This window comes from Cyprinus carpio, chromosome B16, assembly GCF_018340385.1.
Source record: "Cyprinus carpio isolate SPL01 chromosome B16, ASM1834038v1, whole genome shotgun sequence".
In the NCBI taxonomy this organism is placed as follows: Eukaryota; Metazoa; Chordata; class Actinopteri; order Cypriniformes; family Cyprinidae; genus Cyprinus; species Cyprinus carpio.
Window position 1 is genome coordinate 4,614,045 of NC_056612.1, and position 15,710 is coordinate 4,629,754.

General features: G+C 39.4%; 1 protein-coding gene across 1 annotated transcript; it reads left to right on the forward strand.

Moving 5' to 3' along the window:
• Positions 1-2,556: 2,556 nt before the first annotated feature.
• On the forward strand, positions 2,557-15,204 carry LOC109090727 (prolactin regulatory element-binding protein-like). The gene is made up of 10 exons (XM_019104567.2): positions 2,557-2,714; positions 3,901-4,055; positions 5,824-6,019; positions 7,957-8,189; positions 8,264-8,344; positions 8,462-8,589; positions 13,230-13,403; positions 13,496-13,568; positions 13,740-13,899; positions 14,656-15,204. Exons 2-10 carry the CDS (start codon positions 3,921-3,923, stop codon positions 14,748-14,750), a joined length of 1,275 nt encoding a protein of 424 aa, XP_018960112.1. The 5' UTR covers positions 2,557-2,714; positions 3,901-3,920; the 3' UTR covers positions 14,751-15,204.
• The last annotated feature ends 506 nt before the right edge of the window (positions 15,205-15,710 follow it).

Genomic DNA, 15,710 nt, shown 5'->3' on the forward strand with positions numbered 1-15,710 from the left:
TTCGACTGTAAGTGAGACGTTGCTGTCATATTAAAACATCAGTCTCTGTAATGCAATCACAAGTTATAAAGGCAAACTAGGCTATTTGTGTTTCTACGAAAAAATAAAAAATAAATAACTGGACGTTAAATGCCGCGCGCGACTTTTTAGAAAGCGTTTCATCTCTGACTCGTTTGAATCGACTCTCTAATTCGAGCGAACCGATTCGCTTAACTGAATCAGACTTCTCCACTCTACGAACGAAAATTACCAATCGTACTATGGCGACGGATCGCTACATGAATATTCATTCGATTGTGCTGACGTATCTTTGGAAGCGTCCAATCACGCGCCTTGCTTAATATTCATGAGCGTGACCTTCTCTATAGTAGGATCTGTAAACTCGCGTCGATGTCACCCCCTCATTTTCACACCCCCTTCCGTGGGCACGGATTGTGGAGCAAGGACACAGGCCAGCCCGTGTCAACAGCTAAAAATATGCAGCCCATCTTATTACAAAACCTATAGGGAGTTTTTATAGATATATAATGCAACACTATGTGAATAAAATTGGGCTTTTTCAATGTATTCTCAACAAAACTCTCAACACTCTCGGTGTAAACAAAGCATATTACTAATTTACTTGCAAAAGAATTCAAATTTAATGCATAAATGCACATTTTAGGTTCTAGAACAAGGAGTGAGAAGTTACAAAACCGCACAATTAAGTCTGTAAATGTATAATAGCCTATAAAACACACACAAAGGGAAGTTGGCTAAATGTATGCCTTTTTAGATAGCTGTGGACCAATATCTAGCTCTAGGCTTGTTTTAAAAGGCTTGGTTTAATTTTTATCATAAAAACATTACATAAAATGTCATGTTTTCGCTACTGTTAAAACTGACACGACTGTCTGACATCGCCTCAGGGTCATATTGATTATTCCACTGTAACCCTTTATTGAACAAGTAATCAATAGTCAGACAGCTGACCTTTATAAAGCATAGATAGAACACATCAACATCACATCATGCCTGACAAACACATCACATCACCTCGCACTCCTCAACCATGAATGTGACATCACATTATCACCGAGCAAACTCCTCTGTTATGAAAGCGCTTCATAGGCCTAACATCCTGACCGTGCCGTTTACGGTAATTAATATATATTCCCAGGCTCTTGTTGCTAAGTACACAAAGAGAACCTGAGGGAGACCAGGAGCATGGTAATTATTAAATTCGCTCTGCCTCAGAGGTTCACAGGGGAACAATTATCTAGTACTTCATTATACATGTGGAAGTTTGGGACTTTAAAGCTTCAGGGAGAAGCAGAGTGAAGAAACTGACCTTTTAGTACCTCGTTTAGTCATCATCTCTTCTGCTCCTCTTCTAGTACAAGCATTGCCCAGTTCTATGCTAAAATCCAGGTGATAAGCTGTTTTATTCAAACAGTGCAGTATGAAACTGCACAGAGGGTCTTTGGAGGGCGAACAGGGGGTTAATATATTAGTCTCTATCATTGTGCTTCTGGGTTGTTGTAAATAATGTTTCTCAAATGTTGATGTCACGCCACGATTTCCCAGAAAACACAGTTTCGTTTTTCTCTCTGAAAAGGAAAATGACAATAAAACTCACTTTGACAAAAATGTGCTTGTGCTTTGCATGTAGTAAAGGAGGTGATTTCTAAAATGCATTTAAAATTGAAAAATTAAATATGAAATTAAAAGTATAGTGCAAGATGCATGTCACCTGGTTAGATTTTATTGTGCACTTTCCATTTGCATATAACACCATTTTGTGCTACAAACATGTATTTTATGCATATCATTTGAATACAGACATTTTCCTGGCAGCTGCCTGTCTGCTCCTCAGCTTGAGAACAGCTTTGACAATTTAGACCCTCGGATTGCCAGCTAGAGTACACTAGTACTTCTAAAGTAATATTAATTAATGAATGAAATTCATTTTATACTATTCTTATAATTTCAGTCACATATAAATGATTTAATTTGTTCAGTTTTCAAATTTGATATTGTATTTGAATTAGATTTATTATCTACTTAAAGTATTACATTTAATTAGAAATAATTTACTTAATTTTATGTAGGCCTATTTGTTTATTTATTTATTTAACCATTTCAAAATTGCACCACCTTTTTAAAAATGGCTTGGGTTGCCATGGACTGTAGAGTAGTAACGAATTTGAGCAGAATATTTAGTCTAAATTTAGATTTTAAATTACTATTTATATATAAAAAGTCTTAAAAATGTATTTGCTATTTTCATTATGTAGTCATATTATATTTCATTTCGTTTTTTTAATAACTTTATAATATATGTATGTTATAGTTAAGTATGAAATTAAATTGAATTAAAGTAATTGATTACATTTTGTTTCATTGTTAAAATATTTATTTATGAATTTCCCTTAAGCGCTTGATTAAAGCTCGGTAGGTGTGTTTATTTTACATTTAACAACCTCGCTTAATGCACAAATCACTTCAGTTTGCTCCAAACTTCCAGTGTAGCGTTGGTACTAGGTTCGTTACGGTTGCGCGTCTGACGCCATGCACGCAGGCGCGTAGGATGTGACGCTCTGCTGACGTGTATCTGGGGAAACTGAGGAAGTAGATGGTGGCTCTTTGACACATCCAGTGGGAAAAGACAGTGGCATGTCCACTAGACACTGGGATCACTGGAGAAAGAGACTGGAGCGCGTCCACAGACACAGGTGCAGTTCCTCACACATCTCGAGTCTGAGAGAGAGAGCGCGAACACAGCACACATACGAAAGAAAAACGGAACCGAATGTATCAGTGCAGTGCTGCTTGTATCCGTTGTCTGAAGGAGTCTCTCTAGAGCAGGATGCAACGTTACACTGTTTTGATGTGTCTGGAAAACTGAAGTGATGAAGGAAACGGAAATGGAAAGGATTAATATGTGTTGTAATTGAAGTCTGTCTGTGTATAAGAGTGTATACTGTCAGAAAGAAGTTCTTAGGACACAGTGTGCATCTTGAGACAAATCGTTGACACTCACATATTTTAAGATATGTCAGTGCAAGTTTATTTCAGTTATATTACTGTTTAATCAAACATGAACGTTTTCTCACCCTCAGAACACCCCAGATGTTGATGAGTTTGTTTCTTGTTAAGATTTGGTGAAATTTTGCTTTGTATCGGTGTATTTGAAATGGATGTTATGATTTGATTGGGTTGTGTTAGATTGAGGGTCATTTTTTGTTTTTTAAACATCACAATAATCCAAAGCACTCCAGTCCATCAGTTAACAGCTTGTAAAGTGGAAAACTGTGTTTATAAGAAACAAATCTCTAATTTTCAAGACATTTTATGTCTCACTTAATTCAGACGACACAACTTTTTTTTTACTGGAGAATGCAATATTATGGATAGACTTGTATTTCATCCAGAAGCAAAGGTTTGAAGTTCAAAATGCATTATGTATGATGGATTTGTTTATTGCAAACATGCATCTTGTGGATTATTGTGATGTTTTTATCAGCTGTTTGGACTCTCATTCTGACGGCACCCATTCACTGCAGAGCATCCACTAGTGAGCAAGTGATGAAACAACATACTTATTCTGACCTGTACTTATTAAAATATATAAAAGAGTCTATTTTTTTCTCTGAAAAAAAAAATAAAAATTAAACAGAACACATTCTAATGTATGGAAATAAAATGTAAAGCCGTATTAAACTTTTATTGTTTTGATGCTTGAAAACCACTTTTCTTCTTTGACCCAAATGCATTCATACAAAAAATTTGTACACTGTGCACATTATATATACTACAGAATTACTAACAGTTGTATGGACAATAATATTGAGTTGTGTATTTATTTTTTTATTTATTTTTTTGTAGAATTGTCTGTAACAATCAGTAACTTACTTTCAGACCAGAGTTCACAGAGCAGCATGGGTAAACGGAGAGCGCCTGAGCTGTACAGAGCCCCCTTCCCTCTCTATACTGTGAGAATCGAGCCCAAGACCGGCCTGATCATCACAGCCGGAGGAGGAGGCGCGTCCAAGACCGGGATCAAGAATGGAATGGTACTGTCTCTAACAAAAATTCACAAATGACTTACATGGCCATACACATGTGCAAAACAGCCTGATTATATAATCGTAATTAATTATTCAACGTAATTGCATATTTGTAATTTATGTTCTTTACATAGGATATATAAAGTATTATTATGAGGGTACAACCAAGCGGCAACCTCCCGCTCTCTCGTGAAGTCCATATGGAAGTGACTTAAACTGTAAATCATGGACTGGCCGCTAGAGGCTGGCTGCAAAAGGGAGTCAGTCCCATAGACTCCCCATGTTAAAATGACCAACTTTACAGCAGAAAAAAACATGTTTACAGCCTGATTCAAAAATGATTTCCGTCTATATACAGTAGCTAATTTTGCCCTTCAACTGTGAGGGGGGTGAATTTTTTTTATAACTCATCCGTTTAAATTATATTAAGCCTTAAAGTTCTGCAAAGTTAAGGGCGTGGCCACTTGAGTGACAGGTGGATTGCCACGGCTAACATTGCCGTCGAGCTAGGTGGGTGTGGCTTCAGCAAGCAGCTCCCGCCTTTTTGCCCATTTTCGATTAACCGGGAGTGATGCGCTGCCAAGATGGCAATGGCAGGCTCCGCCTACTTTGAGCTTCAAAAACGCTCTTCAGGAGTCTACAGGTGATGCCACGGACACTACCTCCATGTTTTTAAACAGTCTATGGGTACAATATAGAATCAGGTGCTTTATATTCTCGACTCTTCTGAATTATGAATAGCCTTCAAATAATCTTTTTCATTTGTCTTCACATAATCAAATAAATGAATTCAGTCATTAATGATTTTTTTATTGTTTTATAGAAAAATTATATTTGTTAAGAATAATAATCAAATATTTGATTTAGTTAGACTTTGTTAGATTACTTCATTCTATTTTAACAATTAAAATGCAATCCAGAAAAATGTAAACAGAAGCACCAAATTTGAGAAAAGCTGCGCCCTCTACTGTACAGACGTGGATTTACATTTCCTTCAGCCTGAAGCGGGATTTAAACTTTCACCTGGCTCCGCTTCGTGAGCCTCTGCTGACTGCGTGCACGTTCCCAAATGGACGAGGCTTTTATACTTGTTGCGTTCGCCGTTGTACTATTCTTTGAAACGACAGAGGGCGACGAGGAGTAATTGTCCTCTAAAACCGTCGTGTTGTGTAAGCAAACAGTGTAATAATAGTATCTAAATTAATTCTAATTCTATTTTTATACAATAAAAATAAAACATACTTCAAATAATAAAAAAACTATGCATTGTTTTCCGTCAAAGCGTCAAAAAGCACTTGATGGAGTTTGAATTTCATATTAAACTGCTTCTGTTTCACACAAATGCCTACATAGACGTGCATGTTCGGCTAGACTCACCCTGAACTCGTGCATCTTGGATGCGGAGCTGCGCGGAAAGTTACAAAAAAGGCCGTGCATACTGCCAAGCGAAGTGAGTTCACGCGCACTCAAAGTGAACTTCTGGCAACACCACGATGACGTCATATTTACTCCGCGCACCCAAGCGAACTTGCGGACACGTTGAGTATAAATCAGCCTTGAGGTGTATTTTTTATTTTTTTTATTAAAAACAAACAATCAAGCCCTGCCCAGATATAAAAAGTAACACAGTGCATTACTTTCCATAAAAAGTAACTAAGTAATGTAATTAGTTACTTTTTTTAGGGAGTAGCGCAATATTGTAATACAGTTACTTTAAAAAGAAAATTTTGCCAACACTGATGATGGGGTGTTTAGTGTTACCTTTTCGTTGCAGCATTTCCTGAGTCTGGAACTGGTCGGCGGTGTGCACAGCGCCACCTTGCTGCACACTCATGAAACGGACACGCGAGCCACCATGTGCATGTCTCTGGCTGGGGACGTGATCGCCGCGGGACAGGACGCCAACTGCACCCTGATGAGGTTCAGTCAGCAGGCGGCCAAACAGGCGAAGAAACCCGCAGCCAAAGATGGTCAGTAGACGCTAATTGATGAATTAACCCTCTGGAGTCTAAGGGTATTTTTGGGGCCTGGAGAAGTTTTGTCATGCCCTGACATTTGTGGTTTTTTCAGTTTCTTATAAATATCTAAATGGCTAAAGTCTAATCTCACTGTAATCAGCACAAACTAGGCTATAATAATATGTGAGCAGTATGTATGTACATGATTGTGTTTTTTGAGAAAAAAAATGTTATGCGTGGTTAGTGAAAAACTAAAAATGTTAAATCACTTGAATAAGGCAATAAAAAACACATATAGAAAATTGGTTCCCAGGAATTTTGAGAACTGGAGCCTGTAGCCTAGAATTTTTTTTTTCTAAATGATGTGAAAATCATCTTGTTTACTCACTTACAGAAAAACAATATATTGATTTAAATTTTCTAAAACACTTTTTGTTGGTAAAAGTCATATGCGAGTAGGCGTCAACTATCATGAATTCACACCTGAGAAGACAAAGGCCTGCATAATGAGCTGCATAATGAGCCATTCAGTCAGGTGTGTCACTGAGAGGGAAGAGTTACAAGAAAGAATGTGAGGACAAAATAAATGTATATAATTTTATGTTTGTAGTTTATTTAGAATATATTTAATTATCCCACAACATAATTTAATATTCACTTGTGAGTGCAGTTAAACAGTTTATTAGGAAAAATCAAAGCTGACTTTCAAACTGAATTTTTTGCATCATTACTCCAGTCACACAATCCTTCAGAAATCCTTTTAACAAGCTTATTTTCTACAAAAAAACATTTATTGTTTTTTTTTTCATCATTATCATTATTATTATTATTATTATTATTATTATTATTATTATTATTATTATTATTATTATTATTATTATTAATGTTGAAAAGAGCTGAGAATATTTTTTTTTCAGGTTTGTTTTTTAGGGGGGATAAATTGAAAGAACAGCAATGATTGTTACATTTGTTACAGTTACATTTATTGTTACATTTATATTATTTACATCAAGCTTTTGAATGGTATAGTAGTGTATATTGTTATTGAAACTTCATAATATTTCACTTGATTATACATTTAGTCAGGAATTATAGTTTGGGAAAAAGTCTTTGGAAAAAGTCCAACTAGTAAAATGTTTACACGTTATGTGAAAACTAGTACAAGTATATAAATAAATAAGAGACTTACTCATGTTTATGATCTCTGCTGAATAAAGTGCTTCATTCTTTTTTCTGAGGAAATCCAAATCTCAAATCCTCAACCACATCACATCTTTTTGGGGTGAATTATGTCTTATTCCTCTCATCGCGAAGCAAACAGTAAAATAAAAAAAACTTGAAGAACAGTCTCGCTGCGTTGTCTTCTGTTGTGTGGGCGTATTCAAAAGCCGCGCGCTTCAGTGAAACATTTGAATCTCAAAAGCGCGCTCGGCGCGGGGGGCGTGGTCGCATTAGAAGATAATGAAGGGAGACGTGAAAAACGGACATCGCGTTGTTTTCATATGGATTACTTTATCACAGAATATTTGTTTTCGGCAGCACTTGTTTAGTTTAAAAGTAGACATGTCAGGCTTTCTATAGATATATCTCTCATGTCTCTTCGTTGAGTATTCACGGAGTTACAGTTCATTTTAATGACGCATTTGTAACTGAAGATCAGCGCAGACAAAGGCTGCAGACAGCACTCCTGGTTTGTTATCTTTATTTTATAAGTGCACAAAGTTTTGTTGTTATTATGTCTGTATACAAAAAAAAGTAGACCCTTTACAGATTCGATTGATGTATTGCTCTTATCTGTACGATCAAAACTGAAAGTGTAATTTAAGTTCTTTTCGGGGTTATCAGGAGAAAATACCCCAAAACGCGTATACGCGTTAATCGACTTCAGAGGGTTAATGGTCATGCATACCCACCTTCATGTCATCTTTTCCTGTGACACCTGTCAATAGGGGCTGGGGATAAAGGTGCAGCCAGGAAGAGAGGCAGGAAAGGCCAGAACGGAGATGGAGGAGGAGACGTGGCGCAGATGAAGGAGGATTCTCCTCAGTTGGTGGTGGAGGATGTTGGAGCAGTGCAGGCCGACCTCAGCCCGCAGGACCCCTGTGTGAAGTGTGTGCGCTTCAGCGGCGACCTCAAGCTTCTGCTGAGCGGCGGGGCCGACGGTTACGTCAGAGTGTGGGAGGTGAGCGTCTCCCATGAGTCTGTGTGGTTTTTATCAGCACTGTCCTTGTCTCAACTCGTTTCTTCTTTCTCCAGTTCCCCTCTTTGAAAGAGAAGTTCAGCTTCAGAGCTCACAAGGATGAGCTGGAGGATATAGACATCAGTCCTGATAACAAGGTGTGTTTTGTGAAGATTTGTTCTAGTTATTAAGAACTGAGAAAAAGCAACTAAGCAATTAAGAACGGCTTCTCTATTGTGCATTTCACGCTGGTTGTGTTCTCTTTCTTGATGTAGCACATTGTTACAGTTGGCCGTGATTTTGAGTGCAGCGTGTGGAGCGGCGATCAGCTGGCCGTGGGTTTGTGTTGGCATGAAAACATGCCTCAGATCACAGAGAAGATGTACCGCTACAAGTCATGCAGGCAAGTTGTGCACTTCCTGACAGCTGCCACTTTTCATAAATAGGCTAAAAGTCAGTTTTTTTTCTTTCTTTTTTTTTCTGTTGTCAGTTTTTTTTCAACAGAAGCTCAGGGAAAGCATGTGTTGTTTGCCAACCTCTGGACTTATTATTGTCTTTAATGTTACATTCTTATTATGTTATTGTATATTTACACTACTATTCAAAAGTCTGGGGTCAGTAAGATTTTTAAATGCTTATTAAAGAAGTCTCTTCTGCTCACCAAGGCTGTATTTAATTTTTCAATTTTTTTATTATTTTATTTATTTTTTTGTAATGTTATTTAATTTTGAAATAAACATTTTATATGTGGATACATAGTAAAATGTAATTTATTCCTGTGATGCAAAGCTGAATTTTCCAGTCTTCAGTGTCACATGGTTGTTCAGAAATCATTCTAATATGCTGATTTGCTGCTCAAAAAATATTTACATTTACATTTAATCATTTAGCAGACGCTTTTATCCAAAGCGACTTACAAATGAGAACAGTAGAAACAATCAGATCAACGAGAGAACAACAACGGTATACAAGTGCTATGACAAGTCTCAGTTATACTAGTACAGGACACGTAGCCAGGGTTTTTTTTTTTTTTTTTTTTGAATATGATAGACAAGAAAATAGAAAAAGGTAAGTACTAGTATTAGTTGGTTAAGTGCAGGCGAAAAAAGATGAGTCTTTAGATGTTTTTTGAAAATGAGTAACGACTCAGCTGTTCGAATTGAGATCGGGGAGGTCATTCCACCAGCTGGGAGCAGTCCAGGAAAAAGTCCGTGAGAGTGATTTTGAACCTCTTTGGGATGGCAACACAAGGCGTCGTTCACTTGCAGAGCGCAAACTTCTGGAGGGTGCATAAGATTGAACTAGTGAGTTTAGGTAAGTTGGCGCCGTGCCAGTGGTCGTTTTGTAGGTACCTTGAATTTGATGGGAGCGGCTACTGGTAGCCAGTGTAACCTGATGAGGAGAGGAGTAACATGAGCTGTTTTTGGCTCATTGAAGACAACCCTTGCTGCTGCATTCTGGATCAGTTGTAGAGGCTTGATAGTACATGCAGGAAGGCCCGCCAGGAGAGCATTGCAATAGTCCATTCTGGAGAGAACAAGAGCCTGGACAAGAAGTTGGGTGGCTAGCTCTGACAGGAAGGGTCTAATCTTCCTAATGTTGTATAAGGCAAATCTTCAGGACCGGGTCGTTGTAGCAATATGGTCTGTGAAGCTTAACTGATGATCCATCACAACTCCGAGGTTTCTGGCTGTCCTGGAAGGTGGGAAGTTATGGTTGACGAACCCAGCTGTATAGAGAAGTTGTGATGAAACGATGGGTTAGCTGGAACCACCAGCAGTTCAGTCTTAGTAAGGTTGAGCTGAAGGTGATGGTCATTCATCCAGCTAGAAATGTCACTCAGACAGGCTGAAATGCGAGCAACTACCGTCGGGTCATCTGGTTGGAATGAGAAGTAGAGTTGAGTGTCATCAGCGTAGCAGTGATAGGAAAAGCCATGCTTCTGAATGACAGATCCTAATGACGTCATGTAGATGGAGAAGAGAAGCGGTCCAAGTACTGAGCCTTGAGGAACCCCAGTAGCAAGTTGTTGTGACTTAGAAACTTCACCCCACCAAGACACCATGAAGGATCTATCAGAAAGGTAGGAGTTAAGCCACTGGAGTGCGGTTCCAGAGATGCCCATCTTTCTGAGGGTGGACAGGAGAATCTGGTGATTAACGGTGTCAAAAGCAGCAGACAGGTCCAGCAAAATGAGTACTGAGGATTTTGAAGCTGCTCTTGCCAGTCGCAGGGCTTCAGTAACCGAGAGCAGGGCAGTCTCAGTTGAGTGGCCACTTTTGAAGCCAGATTGGTTGCTGTCCAGGAGGTTGTTCTGTACAAGAAACATAGAGAGCTGGTTGAACACAGCTCGTTCGAGTGTCTTTTCAATGAATGGAAGAAGGGATAACCGGTCTGTAGTAGTTCTAGAAGTGCTGGATTTAGAGATGGTTTCTTCAGCAGTGGGCTTACCCGAGCCTGCTTAAATGCTGAGGGAATGTTCCAGAGTGAAGAGAGGAGTTGATAATGTGAGTAAGTGAAGGTATGACTGAAGAAGAAATCGCTTGAAGGAGGTGAGTGGGGATCGGATCCAGTGGGCAAGTAGTAGGATGACTGGACAGGATAAGTTTGGAAACGTCCGTCTCTGAGAGTGGAGAGAAGGAGGAGGAGAAAGAGTGAGCATTAGTCGTTGTGAATTTATCCTCAGTCTGCTGTGTGGAGAATTGGTCACTGATGGTTCTTGTCTTATTCGTGAAGAAAACTGCAAAGTCGTCAGCTGTAAGAGTCGTTTGATGAGGAGGTGGAGGCGGATTAAGAAGAGAAGAGAAGGGTTTGAAGAGTGTCCGAGCGTCACAACAGTTGTTGATTGTTGTGGTTTTAGTATGATGTTTTAGCAGTGAAGACGTTTGCAGAGAAGGAAGAGAGTAGAGACTGATACACACTGAGGTCGGTAGAGTTTCTTGATTTATGCCATTTCCTCTCTGCAGCCCTAAGTTTAGAGCGATGTTCACGGAGTACATCGGACAGCCAGGGGGCAGATGGGGTGGTGCGTGCTGGTCTAGACGACAGTGGGCAGAAGCTGTCACAACCAAGAGGTTAGAGTGGAACAAAAAGTGTCCGTAGCACTGTTCGTGTCCAGAGCTGAAAACTGCGAGAGTGAAGGAAGTGAGGATGAAACCACAGAGGATAGGCGAGATGTAGAGAGTGAGCGTAGGTTCCGTCGAAAGGTGACCCGCGTTGGAGCGTGTGCCGCTTCAGGAGTAAGTGTTAGGTTAGCAGTAATGAGGAAGTGGTCTGAGGTGTGCAGTGGAGAAACTAAAGAGTTGTCCACTGAGCAACAGCGCGTGTAGATGAGGTCCAGTTGGTTGCCCGATTTGTGAGTCGCTGTAGTAGAGATTCGCTTGAGATAAAATGAGGCGAGCAGAGTGTTGAAGTCAGCAGCCTGGGGTTTATCTAGGTGGATGTTGAAGTCACCAAGCAGTACCAGAGGAGTACCATCTTCAGGATAGTTTGATAGCAGCACGTCCAACTCCTCCAAGAAGTTTCCCAATTGACCTGGGGGATGGTAAATGACCACGAAGTGGATTTTAACAGGGTGGGTTACAGTAACAGCATGTGATTCAAATGAACCGTTACCTGTAGGTCGTGGTTGAAGATCAAATTTCCAATCTTTCGATATAAGGAGACCAGTACCTCCACCCCTCCCAGTCGTACAAGGGGTGTGGGAACAAGTGAAATTAGCAGAGAGGGCTGCGGGAGTGGCAGTGTCCTCAGGTTTGATCCAAGTCTCAGTCAGTGCCATGAGGCTGAGACCGGAATGAGTAGCAATAGAAAAAATGAAGTCTGCTTTGTTAACAGCGGACTGGCAGTTCCAGAGACCAACTGGAATAGAGAGCGTTGTAGTAGAGGTCAGAGGGACAGGCTTTAGATTTGTTGGGCAGACCTTCCTTTGGCGTACTTAGCGTGCTCTCCGAGTGTTGGTAGTGATAGTAGAGATCTGAAAGCACATAGTGACTACAAGTGACCAAAAATAAGTAATTGCGGAAGAGCTGTACAAAAATTGAAGGGGAGAAACGCAATACTCAAGTGCCCTGTCGTCTGTCCTTGCTCGGTGGAGTCGCGCAGGTAGAGTCGATGGTCTTTACACTCGTCGGTCTTCACACGAGGAGGCTTCACACAAGGGCTGCCGCGACCGCTGCCGCGGTGACACCTACCACATATATATTTGCCTGATTACCTGTGATTGAAGTCAGCTAGTCACGCCTCTCTATTTAGCAGACCGAAACTGTCCAGTCCCGCGATAGGCAAACGCAAAACCAAACGCCACTTCACACGTATTTACCAGGGTAAAAAGACACACAGTAATTAAAGCAAAGTTTCCTTAGCAAAAGTTTATAGTGCAGTAGTCTAATGAGAAAACGAGGCAAAAACACTTACAAACTGCTGTCCTTATCTGTCGCTCGACTGTTTCTTCTATTTCTTAATATTAAGACTGTTTCTTCTATTTCTTAATATTATCAGTGTTGAAAACCGTTGTGCTGCTTCGTATTTTCATGGAAACCATGATATATTTAGTTTTTCAGCATTCTTTGATGAATAGAAAGTACAAAAGAACAGCATTTATTTGAAATGGTAGTATTTTAATTTCAGTCCATCTATTAACACCTCATGAGAGAAAAGCTGTGTAGCAAATTTGTCATTACAGCAATTTGTCGCTTCTGGCTGAATACCATGAAGTCCATAATCCATAATAACACTTCCTCCAGTGAAAGAGTCGTCTTGTCTGAATCAGGAGAGAAATATGCAGAGATCAAGCACTGTGTACAAGCCAAAACAGTAAAAAAACAAAAAAAAACAAATACAACTACAACAGCAGCTCTAAATAAATAATAATAGATTTCTATGTTTGAGGACAACAGGAGATTATTAACTAATAAATCTAATAGTTAAAACACATGTGATTTGCATCACTATAGCTGTACATAAATAATGAGACTGCTGGTAACGGACCAGGAGCTGTCGGATTCGCTAATGTTTTGTCATTATGTTCTTGCTCAAACCTAGGTTTGCAAAGGTCGAGGACAAGAAAGATACTTTAAGACTCTATACAGTCCAAATCCCCCACAAACGGGACCGCAAACCCCCTCCGTGCTACATCACCAAATGGGACGGATGGGCTTTCCTGCCGCTGCTCACGAAGCCTTGTGGGAATGAAGTTATATCTTGTCTTGCAGCGAGGTAGAGGGGACATGTCTGCATCTCTCATGCGTAATTCATTGTTAAGGTGTATCATCAGTATGTTTTAATGGTTGTGTGTTATTATTCCTCAGTGACTCTGGAACATTTCTTGGTCTTGGAACGGTGACGGGATCCGTGGCCGTCTATATAGCGTTTTCCCTGCAGGTACAAACAGCAGAATCAACCTGTTCAGCTGCTTTTCTAGGCTTAGCATTTTAAGGCTGAAAAATTTCAAGACGCTTTCTTTTGTGCCAAATTCTAAGGCAGCATTGATTGATTGATCACAGTAATATTGTCAAATATTGTTACTGACGTCTCTTCTGATCGACCCTCCAGAAATTGTACTATATCCAGGAAACTCACGGCATTGTCGTCACGGACCTGACGTTCCTTCCTGATGCTCCTAAAAGTAAAGCCTTGAAGGGCAATAATGAAGTGGTCATGTTGAGCGTAGCCGTCGACAGCCGCTGTCAGATGCATGCCGTGTCCAACCGGAGTAAGTATGATGCCCTCAGATATATGTATTCATACATGTCCAACTTCATCTGCATGAAGACGAAAAACTGAATGAAATGAACCCTAATGTGGATACAATTCACATCTGTATTTTCACTAATCACTGGGATCAGATCAAATATATGACCCTGGACCACAAAACCAGTCATAAGGGTCAATTTTGTAAAAATTGAGATCTGAAAGCGGAATACATAATTTTTCCATTGATGTATGTTTTGTTATGATATGACAATAATTGACTGAAATACAACTATTTGAAAATCTGGAATCTGAGGGTGCAAAAAAATCAAAATACTGAGAAAATGGCCTTTAAAGTTGTCCAAATGATGTTCTTAACAATGCATATTACTAATCAAAAATTAAGTTTTGATATATTTACGGTAGGAAATTTACAAAATATCTTCATGGAACATGATCTTTACTTAATATCCTAATGAATTTTGGCATAAAAGAAAAATCGATAATTTTGACCATACTATGCTTTTTGGTTATTGCTACAAATATACCCCAGAGACTTAACACTGCTTTTGTGCTCCAGGGTCACATATACAAGATGCCAAATAGGACATTTCAAACTCACACACAGAACACCAACTAACCAAAAACCACGTAAAACAATATATACTATATAGCAAATCTCAACTGCCTGATTGTAATTTAGAACAACTTGTTGTTTGTGTGCACTGTATATTGCGACTGCTGATGCGTCAGTAATGCTGTTATATTTCTGCTTCAGGGTCATTCCCGCTGTGGCTGGTGCTGTTCTTCTGCGGTCTGATGGTGGTTGGAGTGATTCTGCTCCTGCAGTCTCTCTTCCCAGGATTCATTTAGCGTATAGTGTATCCATCACCTAAACGTGACATTTTATATACTTAAAAAATGATGTGAATCGATGAAATTGTTTGAATCAATTGGAAATAATAATGGAAATGGGAATGACGGTGTTTGGCATCATGTTTTTAACTGAAGTATCAGCTCTGGAGTGTGAATTTGAGCTCTGAATTCTTATGAATCAGATCAGATGAAGAATTTGGGCATGACCTGAAGACCCTGAACTGCTCTTTCTCCTCATCGGTGAGAGAAATGTTTCAGGATCAATGAAAAGCAGGTTGGAAACAGGACTGGATTTCCTCATATGGACGGCGACTGCTCCACCAGCATGAAATGCCTTTTAATGGAGCAATATATATATATATGCAGGGAATTTCAACAGTGGATTCTTTTAAATATTTAAAACCATGTAAAAAAATATAAATATACATCTGAACAGCATATGCTGTTGCCACGTCTGTCCAGTTATTTCTGTTATGATCAGCATGCAGCACAACACTTTTCTACAAACTAACAGTCCTCATATGTAAGTCGCATCCCATTGTACTTGCATAATCCAAGATATTTCAGAGTAAAATCTGATATTTAGGGAGAAAGCGGTAGGATGGGATTGAATTTAATCCATTGGAAATTGATTGGATTGTGAAACATGGGTGTTATGTCATGCTTAGTGGATTTGTGACGTCATGCAAAAGGGAAAGTACTTTCAGTAAACAGATTACAGAGCCAAACATTTTTCTTTTTTGGAAGAACATGCAATAATGAATCACCCAAATAGTCCGATGTGAGGTGACTGGTGTTTTCATGCACTCCACTAGGGGACGCCATTGCAGTGCGTTTATTTGACCAGCTGTTCTCAGATACTGATTGAACATTGAGCAGTGAGCCAACATCATAACTGAGTATTGTACAAAAATATACACATACATATACAGTACTGTTAAAAGTTTGTCATTCCAG